The 13,308-nt window shown below is 42.7% G+C and overlaps 1 protein-coding gene and 1 long non-coding RNA gene across 3 annotated transcripts in view; one reads left to right on the top strand and one right to left on the bottom strand.

The window, feature by feature from the left end:
• slc2a1a (solute carrier family 2 member 1a) overlaps window positions 1-5,668 on the bottom strand; it is a 46,699-nt gene extending 41,031 nt beyond the window's left edge. Inside the window, exons 1-3 of one of the 2 annotated variants that reach the window (XM_048561629.2) lie at window positions 5,563-5,668; window positions 5,363-5,474; window positions 347-445 (exon numbers count right to left, since the gene is read on the bottom strand). In XM_048561629.2, the coding sequence (XP_048417586.1) occupies window positions 347-445; window positions 5,363-5,407 (144 nt within the window). In that variant the 5' untranslated portion in view covers window positions 5,408-5,474; window positions 5,563-5,668. Of the gene's footprint in view, window positions 1-346; window positions 446-5,362 lie in introns of both variants that reach the window. The other variant, XM_059655648.1, reaches the window with a different exon arrangement.
• A 1,301-nt stretch (window positions 5,669-6,969) lies between these two features.
• LOC125466792 (uncharacterized) overlaps window positions 6,970-13,308 on the top strand; it is a 40,284-nt gene continuing 33,945 nt past the window's right edge. The window contains exon 1 of the long non-coding RNA XR_007250505.1: window positions 6,970-7,147. This is a non-coding gene — a long non-coding RNA (uncharacterized LOC125466792). The remainder of the gene's footprint in view (window positions 7,148-13,308) is intronic.

Below are 13,308 nucleotides of genomic sequence, written 5' to 3'. Positions count from 1 at the left end.
CTGTGCTGTATGACTCTATGATTCTATGTTGGCCCAAATCAGCAAGTGACAAAAATCTCACCTGTTGAGTCTCTTAATGCTAGAAAAATGTTATATATTGAGAGTGGCCTGTAAGAAGGGAAAGGGAACAAAATTAGAAGAAGATCGTACTGAGACAGAGAGCTGCTCAGCAAATAAGCAATAGACAAGGAAAGACTGAACACACTGGTACAGAGATCAGGAACCAGGACAAACTAAACCATTTATATGTCACACATTTTTCTCAAATTACACTGCTTGCTGAAGTCCACTTAGCAGTCTCAGGAAAGAGTAAAACATGGGGAATATAAATGCTTCCATATCTCACCATAGCTGGAGAATTGACAACTGCAACGTTGTAACCATATTGGAAGGAAGATCCAAACGTAGACACGAGAGTAGTCAAGGCCAGAAGTCTAGTCAATCGCTGGGAAAAGTAACATCGTCACATGGCATGATCAAATTAAATGGCAAAATTAACATACAATATTAACATAGCTAAGTTTAAAAAATTGACAAATGGAAAAGTTAAAATAGATTAGTTGTAGCTTTTGTAAAAAGAGCAATGTTTTTTATCATTTAACAAAGGTGGGCTAGGCCAGGAATTTTTTGCCCACCTGTAACTTCTAGGAGACGCTGGTGGTGAGCTGCCTACCTGAACCATTACAGTTCTCGGGATGTATGTCTGCTCACTATGGCTGTTAGGGAGGAAGTTCTGGGATTTTGACACAGTGACACTGAAGAATGGTGGTATGTTTCCAACTGTGAGTCGAGGAGATGGTAGACCCTGTATCTGGTGCCTTTGTCCTTCCAGATGGTGAAGGTAATGTTGCTACCATAGGACTGATCTCTCATTCCAGAGAGATGCAGCACGGTGAGGGTCAGCACACTCAGGTGAGGGTCTTGGTGTGGGTTTGGAAGGTGCTACTAAAGAATCTTTAGTAAGTTTCTATTAAGCATGATAAAGGTAGACAAACAGGAGGCTGGAAGAACACAGCAGGCCAGGCAACATGTGGAGGAAAGGAGCAGTCAATGTTTTGGGTATTACCCTCCTTCAGGGCTGGACTTTGGGGGTAGGGGGAGCTTCAGATAAAACAGGGGTGTAGGAATGGGTATAGGTGGATGGTTAGCCACTGGTGTAGGTGTGACCTGGTTGTCCGATGGGAGGGGTGATTCCATTGGTGGCTGGAAAAGAGGGTCAGAAGGTGAAATGGAAGGGAGGAGGTGTGGCTGAAAGGGAGGTGGGGGATGTGCGGCAAGGTTATTTGAAATTGGAGAACTCAGTGTTGAATCCTCTAAGCTGTAGGGTGTCCAGGCGGAAGATAAGATGTTACAGGTGACACCTATAATGTTGTTGACTCTTAGCTCCCCTGAGGGAGCTGCTTAATTCGAGGTCAATGAGGACGGGCAACAAATGCTGCTCATGCCTATGGCGTCCATATCTCATGAAAGAATCAAAGAAAAAGGTAGCGCACCACTGAGCAGGAGCAGGATTTTCACTGCAGGTTCCAACCTCCAAAGCAGTCAGGATCCCACACTGTCTGGTAGGTGCTGTGGTGATGGAGCAGAACTGCCATCCAATTATTGACAGGGGCTTCTCCCTTCAAGTTGAAGGACCCAATAAAAAAGCAGAAGTTGCAGCTTTGAGTCAAGTCAGGGAATCAGGGTGTTAAGATGGAGGCATGGGAACAGGCCCTTCGGTCCAACTATTCCATGCCTACCAGATATCCAAAATGAACAAAATCCCATTTATCAGCATTTGGCCCATATCGCTCTAAACCTTTCCTATTCATATACTCATCCAGGTGCCTTTTAAATGTAATTGTACCAGCCCCCACCACTTCCTCTGGCAGCTCATTCCATACATGCATGACCTTCTGCATGTAAAGGTTGCCCCTTAGGTCCCCTTTACCTATGCCCTCTAGTTTTGGACTCCCCTCCCCTGGGGAAAAAGCCTTAGCTATTCACACTATCCTACCCCTCATGATTTTATAGACTTGTATAAAGGTCACCCTTCTACCCCCAGCACTCCTGGGAAAATAGTCCCAGCCTATTCAGCCTCTCCTATATCTCAAACTCTCCAAACCTGGCAACCTCCTTGTAAATCTTTTCTGAACCCTTTCAAGTTTCATAACATCCTTCCTATAGCAGGGAGAAAATTTCTGATGAAGGGTCTAGGCCTGAAACATCAGCTTTTGTGCTCCTAAGATGCTGCCTGGCCTGCTGTGTTCATCCAGCTCCACACTTTGTTATCTTGGATTCTCCAGCATCTGCAGTTCCTATTATCTCTGACTAGAACTTAATGCAGCATTCCAAAAGCGGCCTAACCAATGTCCTGTATTGCCTCAAAATGGCCTCCCCAACTCCTGATTTAATATGAGAAGTAAATGGAACCAACCTGGACAGCAGTCCACCTCTTCACCATTGCCACCCAGCAGCTCCTCCAGCTTCTTTGGGACCTTGAAATCAACTGGAAAACCCCAACCAGCTTCTCATATAGCTTTACATTTACCTCCTGAATGAGGTCAATTCACTCACTCCCATTGGCTGGCAGGTAGGCTCCTACATTCATTCTAGAACTATAATTTGGGCACAGTCTGTTCTGGGGAACACTCCAGCCTCTGCAACTACTCTCAGGAAATGTTCATCCCACACACTTATCCTGGGACATTTTGGCCTAAATGGTTTAAGGTGAAACCAAGGCATGACTGATGATAACATTAAGGGCGGGGTAGAGATTAGCACAGTTGTCTCATGGTGCCAGGGACCTGGGTTCAGTTCCTGCCTCGGATGACTATCTGTGTGTAGTTTGCAACTTCTCTCTGTGTCAGCATGGGTTTGCTCCAGTTTCCTCCCACAGTCCAAAGGAAATACAGGTGAGGTGGATTGGCCATGTTAAATTGCTCATAGTCATAGTGTGCAGGCTAGGTGGGTTAGCCATGGGAAAAGAAGGGGTTTTATAGGGTGGGAGGGCCTGTGTGTTTTGATGGGCTGAATGGCCTGCTTCTGCACTTTTGGGATTCTATGACTTCTTTTCTATTCATTTTGTGGGATGTGGGTGTTGCTGGCTGGCCAGCATTTCTTGCCCATCCCCAGTTGCCCTTGAGAAGGTGGTGGTGAGCTGCCTTCTTGAACCATTGCATTCCTCCTGCTGTGGGTTGACCCACAATGCTATTGGGGAGGGAATTCCAGGATTTTGAACCAGCAACAGTGAAGGAATGGCAATAAATTTCCAAGTCAGGATAGGGAATAACTTGGAGCGGAACCTGGAAGTGGTGGTGTTCCTATATATTGGCTGCCCTTGTTCTTCTAGTTGGAAGCGATCGTGGGTTTGGATCTGAGGATCTGAGGATTAAGGCGCATTCTATTTTGTTTTGGAAAGATATGTAATGTTCTTGTGCTTGCAATTTCTTATAAACTGTTGAATTTCTAACCATTTCAAGTTCCTTCATCAGCCTGAAACGGCTCTATGATTTTCAGTCTGGCGTTTGGGACCCCATTGCCCAGATATATTGTGGGTTTCTGCTCTATGCCATGTCTGCACTCATCATGGGCCTCACGTTCCCTTGCAGACATCCTATTGAGCTACAGATGAGTTCTGCACCTGAGTAATGGCACTGAGATCTGTGACGAAGCAGGAGCTCCTTGTAGAACACAACCCTTAAAGACAGATGGCAATGGTGATAGGTCTTACTACTGTTGTGTGGAAGGGAGGAGATGGACATCAGGGCCTGGAAGCCTCTTGGTAAACAGAAGTTGTCAAGCCATTGACTAAATAGCCAATGACATTTGACCACAGACAGAAATCCTTATTGTTGAATTCTTTTCCTCAGCGAAACGTTAACTTGATGGTTAAAATAAAAACTGAAAGTGCTAAAATTATACAACAAACCTGGCAGCATATATGGAGAGAAACAGTTATCATTCAGCTCAAATAGGACTCTTCTTCACAAATGAAGGGAAGTAGAAAGGTGATGGGGTTTCTGCTGTTGGAAGGGAACAGTTGTAGGAAGTATAAAAGGGAGGGGTGGCTATAGGGTAGAGGGTGGGAGAGATAAAATGCCAAAAATGTCCTGGGATAGAAAGGAAATGGAGCAATAAAACAGTACAGAAGCAAAGCATCAGTGCAGAGTGGGTGTTAATGGCAGAAGAAGGAGTATCTCCTTCTGAAAGCAAAAGCATGAAATGAGGATGCAGTTGGGCAAAAGAAACTCAAAATGGAGGCTGGAGTTCATGATTTGAAATTATTAAATATTTCTTGTTAGTTAGGGTCATCAAAGGGTACGGAACAAAAACAGGTAAATCGAGGAACAAAAACAGAAGTCGCTGGAAAAGCTCAGCAACTCTGGCAGCATCTGTGAAGAAAGAAATCAGAGTTATCGTTTCAGGTCCGGTGAGCCTTCCTCAGAATGGACTTGCAACATTAACTCTGATTTTCTTCTTCACCAATGCTGCCAGAGCTGCTGAGCTTTTCCAGCGACTTCTGGTTTTGTTCCTGATTTACAGCATCCGCAGTTCTTTCGGGTTTTACGGGTAAATAGAGTTGAGTTACAGATAGTTTCTAACTAACCTGTTCAGAAATGTTGTCACAACTCCAGAGCAGGCAGGACTTGAGCCTGCGTCACTTAGCTCAGAGTAGGCACACTGCCACTGCGCTAGAAGAACTCCTCTTTTGCTTTGGTTTCGAACCAACCTGTTCAGAAATGTTGTTACATGCCACTGAAGCATGTGGGGCTTGAACTCAGGGTTCTTTTTTCAGAGGTAGGGACATTACCACTGCATCACAAGACCCCTTGAAGCTGTCGAATTCAATGCTGAGTGCGGAATTTCTCCAAAGTCGGTTGGAAAGCTGTGCAGCAATGTGCACCAGATGGAATTGGCATGGCAATCAGCAATTTGAATGTTGCCCAGTGGCATCCCCTGGCCCCGGAGAATGATGGCCATTATTTGGAAGCGAGCCAATTCTGAGCCACCCCCTGCCAGTTTCCTTCCTCACTCACATTCTGACCATGACAGTGCATCCCAGAGGATTCACAGCACTTTTACGACATTGGGAATAATATATCCAAAACACACCCAGGCATCACTTCAACACAGGCGTGATAGAAAATCATGTCCGTTAACTTCAGTTGCCTGATCTTCAGAACAATTTTTTAAATTAGTCCCTTTTTTGCAATTTTTGATCTCCTGTACAGTTTTGCTCTCGTGGTGTTATTCTGTGATACTGATTAAAAAAAACCTGACAGATAAAGTGCAGAGAAAGTGTGAGAATGCATCAGGAGAGCAGTGCATTGAGCTCACAACAGACAACACATAGAAAACTACTGGGGAAACAAGAACTCACCCCTTTCCTTTTGGCAGATTGTTGCAAAAATTCTGATCCTTCCATGATTTTTTGATTCAGTTCATAGTTTGGAAACTCTGATCCGAATTGTCTTCAATGTTGATACCTTGGACTTTGGACACATTATCAGAAAAAAACAATGTTATTACCTGTTGAATTTTGTAATGGGTTCCAACCATTAGGTGGACGCTGCAGCTTACCCATTTATGTTATGTTTCAAAACAAATGTTATACACAGACGGTAAAATATCTACCCCCTTGCTAATCAAAATGTACTAAGTTTGTGCAATATATTAATGCTTGCACTCTATACAGAAATAAATGTGCATTCTAAAGTTTGAAACAGCCAGAATGCTGACTACCAGTTACACTAATGATGATGCAAGAACACATTAGAGAAAAAAATCTATATTGCTTTTTGAAACCTTATTAACTCTCACAGTCACTGCTGTGGTTCAAACCAATTTTGAAACAGTAAAGGAATGTCATAAATGCTGCCCACAACAGCAGGGGAATTCCTTGCCTTCCTGCAAATGATGCCAAGGGATCTTTGATTTTCACTTGGACCTGGCTTCTAGTTCCTGATCTGGAAGATGGCACCTGGGCAATGCAGCTCTCTATCATCACTGCACTACATTAATGCCAGATTTGAACATTGAAATGGCCTCCTGCAGTGTGATTGGAATGCACAAATTTCCAATCGAAAACACTCTAAATTGACACTTAAAAAAGCATTTTAATTGCGATAAACAAAGATGTAATGTCCATACCATGTTTACACAATACACTTTGCCTCCTTCCACTAGAACTGAATCATGGTTTCTTTTTATTCATTCAAGTCATTCGCAGGATGCGGGCCTTATTGGCTAGGCCAGCATTTATTGCCCAGAGGGCAGTTAAGAGTCAGCCACATTGCTGTGAACTCACATGTCGGCCAGACCAGGTAATGATGACAGTTTCTTTCCCTAAAGGATATTAGTGAACCAGATGTTGTTTGCCCAACAATTGGTAATGGTCCCATGATCTTCATTAGACTCTTAATTCCAGAGTTTTATTGAATTCAGATTCCTCCATCTGATGTGGTAGGATTCAAACCCAGATCCCCAGAATATTACCTGGGTCTCAGGATTAATAGTCCAGCGGTAATACCACTAGGCTATTGCCTAGCATGGTGAAGGAGCTTCATTGTTATCTGTACTTCCATGTGTTCTTTGACCTGGTTGAAACGGCTCTGGGATACTGTAGTGATTATAATGAGGTCAGCCAGCTGGACTTCATAGAATATGTGTCCCCTAACTGGGGCTGTTAATCTAGTCCAATTAGGGAGTCGTGAGTGACATAAAAGGGAGAATGTCAGGGATATTAGAATCCTGAATGTCTGACTCAGTAAGAGGCTGTGCTATTGTCACAGGCAATGCAGCCGTGAATAAAAGGTGATTGGTGATGGGATGCTGGCCTCTGAAGAGTTATTTCAGATACCATACGGACCTAACAATTTGACATGAACTGTTTACTGACTGTGTTACTCATCTACCATTGTACAAATGTTTGCATGGAGTAGTCTCAAACTTTAACTTTCAAATAAACTTGCTGGACTAATGCATGAGCCGATTTTGACATGATCTAGTTCTATATGTTTGAGATCATCATATTTGATCATTAGTCTATCCTGAACTGGTTTCTTTTTTAATGGTTTTGATGACTCTCTGGAAGGAATGAGGGTTCATTGGTTGGCTTGAAAGGGATCTTGATCTTGAACTCTGCATTACTGCAAATATTCATGAGGTAAAGTATGCAACTATAACCTTGTTATAAAAATGTCTCATTTGTATCCCAGAAACATTCTCTCGCGGAGTACTCTGGAATGTTAGTGCTGGAGGAACCTATTTCAACTCCACGTGCTATTCCCACATGGTGTGGGATTAAGGACACAATTTGTGTATTTTTCCAAATCAGGGTCACAAGATGGGTCCTAAAATACAAACTGTGTCCTTGAAATTGCTTGAGACTACTCTACCCATGGAAATGCAGCTAGAAACCTGACCCACACTTATGCCAGGGTAGATCTTTCTTGAGTTCCAGGTTGGAACCTCCAATAGACACTTTTGCATGATATTCCACTTAACACTGCATCAATTCAGGTGCTTATACCGAGTAATGAAATCTTTTAAACAGAGAATCCTGTATCCCCATGCCCTCAGCAAGAAGCAAATCTAACAGAAAACATGTGACGTGAAAGATGCTTTTTCTTCCATTTACTTGAACTTACTGGATATTGATCTGTGGGCTGTACATCAGTCATGTCCCATCTGCCATTCGATGTCAGTTCCGCTAGGTTCCTTGCTGATTGTGTTATTAGTTTTGCTATAAGTCCTCTTGTCAAGGAACATAGGACTGTGTAGTCTTATCTTCACCCCAACACAACAGCCCTGGTGCTCTCTATGGAAGTATGGCTACAATTTTGATTGTGAAACTAAAATAAGCAGAAAGGTTTATTCCACACCTTGTCACATTGTATCTCTCAGTGCTGTAGAAGCAGCAGCATTTTTCAAAGATAGGCTGGTCTGTGCCTTGCAGGGGAACATGGAACAAAATGGTTTTCACATCGAGATGTTTTAGCCTTGACATAAGGAATAACAGTGGGATATGGGCTGCATGATAGGCCATAGGATGGGAATGCTAGTGGATTTACCTTAGTATGAATGTTAAAAAGTATAACAATTGATTAATGACTCACTGTAGTATTAATCCAACAAGGTCCCAAGCAGTTTTTGGTCAATGCTGAGTAGGGGCTAATGTTCTACATTTAACTGCTTCATTAATGACCTTCAATCCACCAAAAGATCAGATATAGGGCTGTTCACCAATGATTATACAATGCTGAGAACCACTTGTAACTCCTCAGATACTAAAGACCTTTGGGTCCATTTGCAGCAAGACCTGGTTTGAGCTAATGAGTGGTAAGTAGCAATTGTGCCATGCAAATTTGTTTATGGAATGTGGGTGATATTGGCTCAGCCAACACTTATTGTCTATCTCTAATTACCCTGGAGAAGATGATGTGAGGTGCTATGTTCAACTGTTGCGGTCCTTGGGGTGTAGGAAGGCCCACAGTGTAGTTCGAGTAATCTACTTTGTGCCTGATAACAACCATCTCCAACATAAGAGCATCTGACCTAATCCCCTTGACATTCAGTAGCATTACCATAATTGAGTCTTCCACCATTAACATTTTGGGGGTTTCCATTGACTAGAAGTTGAATTAGGCCAGCCATAGAAATATTGTTGCTAACAAGCCCATAGCCGGGAACTCTGCAATGAATAACTCCCTTCCTGATTCCCGACGCCTGTCCAAGGCACAAGTCAGATACACAATGGAATGCTTTCCACCTGTTTGTGTGGTAGGTGTAGCTTCAATAACTCTCAGGAAGCCGGACATCATTGAGAACAAAGCCACCCACTTGATAGACTCTCCATCCAACCCAGTCAATATTCATTCCCTTTACTACTGACATATTGTTACAACAATCTGTACCATCTACATAATGCACTGCAGAAATTCACCAAGGGTCCTTCAACAGCACTTTCCAAACTTGCAATCTCTACCAACATGAAGGACAAAGGGGCAACAGATACACGGGAACATCGCCAAATGCAAGTTCTTCTCTAAACCACCTACCATCCTGACGTGGAAATATATCACTGTTCCTTCACTGTCGCTGGATCAAAATCCTGGAAAGGCCCAAATCCCTAACAGCACTTGCTGATGTCCCTGTGCCCCAGCAAATAAGGTAGTTCAAGAAGACAGTTCACCACCAACCTTTCCAGGGAACTTGGGGACAGGCAATAAGTTGTAGCCTGGTCAGTGACTTTCATATTTGGTGAAATAATAAAAACAAAATAGGCATAAGTACCCTTAAACAATGGAGAAAAAGAGCTCTAATTTCCTTCAAGTTCACGATCCAAGCATTCCTGTGAGCAATGCCGATGTGTGGAGATGGGTATTTCTTAATCAACCTGTTCAGATGTGCTTTGACACACCACTGAAGCAGGTGGGTCTTGACTCAGACTTGCTGGCTCAGAAATAGGGACACTACCGCTGTATCATATAAGCACCAGCATGAATGATGGTTCGATAAGTGTTGATTGGACCCAACTGTTTTGTTACTTGTTTATGAGCACAGTGGTGGCTAAAACTTCACAGGTTAATAGGTCACCCCTACCCATCTAACATTATTCCAGACTTCCCATGGCTCTTCTGTCAAATTTATGGTGGGTGAGCCTCACTGAAAATGCTCACACCCAAAGTCCCAGCCCAGACATGGGATTGTTTGGATAGAGACCAAAGGGTCTTTGAATCTCAGCCAGAAGCCTCATCTTTGTCTGTGGAAAAGAATGAGTAATAAAATGTTTCATGTTCCCACCAACTCCCCAACATGCAGAGCCAGTATACAAGATACAAACATCAAAAATTATCTTGTTTAGTTAAGAAATTCTGCTTCCTATATTTAAAAATTCTCTTTGCACAGCTTTCTCTTTGTGGCCTTTGGATTGACAGAGAGGAGATGAGAGGTAGAATTAGAAAAACAGGAAGTGATTTTGGAAATAGTCTATCAAGCAAAACAATGTTAGTTCTGTGAAAGCCTAGGTGAGAATTGAGAGAATCTTCCTCATGTTAGAATGTACAGTTCCTTCCCTAAATCTTTCCACTCACCTCCCCCTCTCTATTCCTTTAATGCGAGCCATTTTGTTTCAACATGTCGTGCCTATTCTCCCAACTGGTCAAATGTAGTCCTGTTAAATTTTGTTCAATTAGTGATCCCATGGAATCATCTTAAAACCTTTCACCATGTTAAAGATGCTATATGAATGGAATTATTATTACAGTGAGGTTTTTGCAATGGGCTATTGTTACGATACTTACTAGAGCATCAAACTACTGATTGAATCATCGATTGACTTAATACTGTGGGCCATCTTTGGGGTGAATGTTGCAGCAGTGTCAATGAAGACCCTTTCCTTCAATTATGTTGCACTTCCAATATGGATTCAAAGCAATCAACCAGGTCAAATGTAGACACTGCATGAAGGGTTAAGGTGCACTCAGATAGGTGTGATCATAGTACAGTGATAATCAGATTAATACTAAGCTGCTTGATGCTGGTTAGAACAAAAAATGCATACATTGCAATTTTGTTATAATCTTTTGATTGCATTATCTTTAGTCAATAATTTACTCCTGTGGATCTACAACTGACAGAATTATAGTTTTATTTATATTTCTAACTCATTACCAACTAGCCAAATAATGTAAAAGTCTTCCTATTATTTCCTAAACAATATACGGTTGCATTTAAGCCAAGAAAATTAAGACCTGGCCCAGTATGAAAGATTATGGTGGAACAAAAGATGTATTGTCAGTGAGATCAAAACAAGAGGCATAAAATTAAAATAAATCCTTCGAAGATTTGAAGGGAATTAAAAGTCTTCACACTGAGGGGTGACTTTGAGGGTGGAATCCTCTGCAACTTGTTGAAGTCATGCTCGTAGCTTATTTTCTAAATGTTTGGAAAAATAGAATGTTTACAGGTGGCATGGTGGCTCAATGCTTAGCATTGTGGCCTCACAGCACCTGGGACCTAGGTTCGATTCCAGCCTTGGGTGACTGTCTGTGTGGAGTTTGCACATTCTCCCCGTGTCTGCGTGGGTTTCCCCGGGGTGCAACAGTTTCCTCCCATGTGCAAAGATGTGCAAGCTAAGTGGATTGGCCATGCTGAATTACCCCATAGTGACCAAGGATGTGCTGGCTAGGTGGGTTAGCCTTGGGAAATACAGGGTAGGGGAATGTGTCTGGGTGGGATGCTCTTTGGTGAGTCAGTGTGGACTTGATGGGCTGAAAGGCTCGCTCCTGCACTGTAGGGATTCTATGCATTACCAGGAAAATAGAAGAATGTCAGAAAGTGGGTTTGGACATTTGGACACCAGCAAGAAACTTAATACGCTGAAGCGTCATTTTCCGTGCTGCTTAAATTATGATTGAAGGAAAGTAGTGAAATTTAAATAGAATGATCAAATTATGGGAGGAATCATTTTGCGCACTGTGATTGTGCTGTTTGAAAAGAGTAGCTGGTCTTAAGGCTGCATACCAGATTCTTTCTGTGTTGCCCATAACCCTGGATGTTCCTCATTCTTAACTAGCTGTCTACTTTCTTTCTAAAATTATTTACGGAATCAACATTCATCGCAACAGGGATAGAGTTTATCAAATCCCTTTAAGTTTCACTGGAGCAATCCACCTGCATCACAGGCATTGACAGGCCCAGAATGTCCCAGGTTCGATCCCTAGTTGCAATTGGGAAGACAGATGGAATGTTGACCTTCCTTGCATGTGAGACTATGTCTGAAAATAGAGATGTTTTGCTCCAACTATACAGGACATTTGTAAAACCATACCTAGAATATTGAAGGTGTACAGCTGAAAGAACACAGCAGGCCAAGCAGCATCAGAGGAGCAGGGAAGCTGACTTTTCGGGCCTAGGCCCTTCTTCCCCGCCTCTTTGACCTGTCTGTCTCCTCTTCACTTACCTTCTCCTCTATCCATCTTCCATCCCCCTCCCCCCTCTCTCCCTATTTATTTCAGAACCCCCTTCCCATCCCCCATTTCTGAAGAAGGGTCTAGGCCCGAAATGTCAGTTTTCCTGCTCCTCTGATGTTGCTTGGCCTGCTGTGTTCATCCAACTCCACACCTTGTTATCTCAGATTCTGTAGTATCTGCAGTTCCTACTATCCCTAGAATATTGAATACAGTTTTGGTATCCTTATTTTAGAAAGGGATATATTTGAAATGGAGGCTGTTTAGAGAAAGTACATTAGGTGATTCCTCCAATCAAGAGGCTTTCTCGTAAAGAACAATTGGGCATATTGAGTGTACATTGGAGGGAACAGTTTATGGAAGCATGTATGGTCTAGCTGAGAACTCTTGTCGCACTGTGGTAATGGCCATACCTCTGACTCAGGAGACCTGAGTTCAAATCTCAATGGCCCCAGAGGTATGTCATAACATGCCTAAACAGGTTGATTTGAAAATATCTGCAAGATTTTGGCAGGACCCTGCAGGGAAAATGCTGAGATATTTCACCTTGTGGGGAAATCTAGAATCAGGATCCATAGTTTCCAAATTCAAGAGAGAGAGAGATGAGGGCGAATTTCATTTTTTAGATGGGTGTTAATCTTTGGAATTCTCTGCCCCAGAAGGCAGTACTGGCTGGTCATGGAATTTGTCCCAGGCTGAGGCAGGTTTTGGAAATACAGCAAAATCAAGGGCATTGTGGAAAGTAGAGGAGTTTGAGGCCAAGATAAAATCAGACACATTCATGGCCTAGCACTGTTACTATTCCGTTAGCCTCAGCACTGCAGAGCTTCAGAAAGAAAAAAATCTGTCAGTAGAATTGGTCAGTGCATTGAATGTAGCAGTTGGGAAGTCATGTTGAGGCTGTAGAGAACATTGATTAGACCACTAATTGATTAGACAAGTGAATACTGCATTCTCTTCTGGTCTCCCTGCTATAGAAAGGATGTTGTAAAACTTGAGAGGGTTCAGAAAAGATTTACAAGGACATTGCCGAGTTTGGAGGGTTGGAGCTATAGGGAGAAGCTGAATAGACTGGACAGTTTTCCCTGGAGTGTCAGAGGCTGAGGGGTGACCTTATAGAGGTTTATAAAATCATGAGGGGCATGGATAGGGTGAATAAGCAAGGGCTTTTCCTAGAGTAGGAGAGTCCAAAATTAGAGGGCATAGGTTTAGGGTAAGAGGGAAAGATTTAAAAGGGACCTCTGAAGCAAATTTTAATACAAGGATTGGTGTGTGTATGGAATGAGCTGCCAGTGGAAGTGGTGGAGGCTGGTACAATTAAAAGGCATCTTCTACATGAATAGGAAGGATTTAG

Source organism: Stegostoma tigrinum, chromosome 28 (assembly GCF_030684315.1).
Source record: "Stegostoma tigrinum isolate sSteTig4 chromosome 28, sSteTig4.hap1, whole genome shotgun sequence".
In the NCBI taxonomy this organism is placed as follows: Eukaryota; Metazoa; Chordata; class Chondrichthyes; order Orectolobiformes; family Stegostomatidae; genus Stegostoma; species Stegostoma tigrinum.
This window is presented reverse-complemented; position numbering and strand designations above follow the sequence as displayed.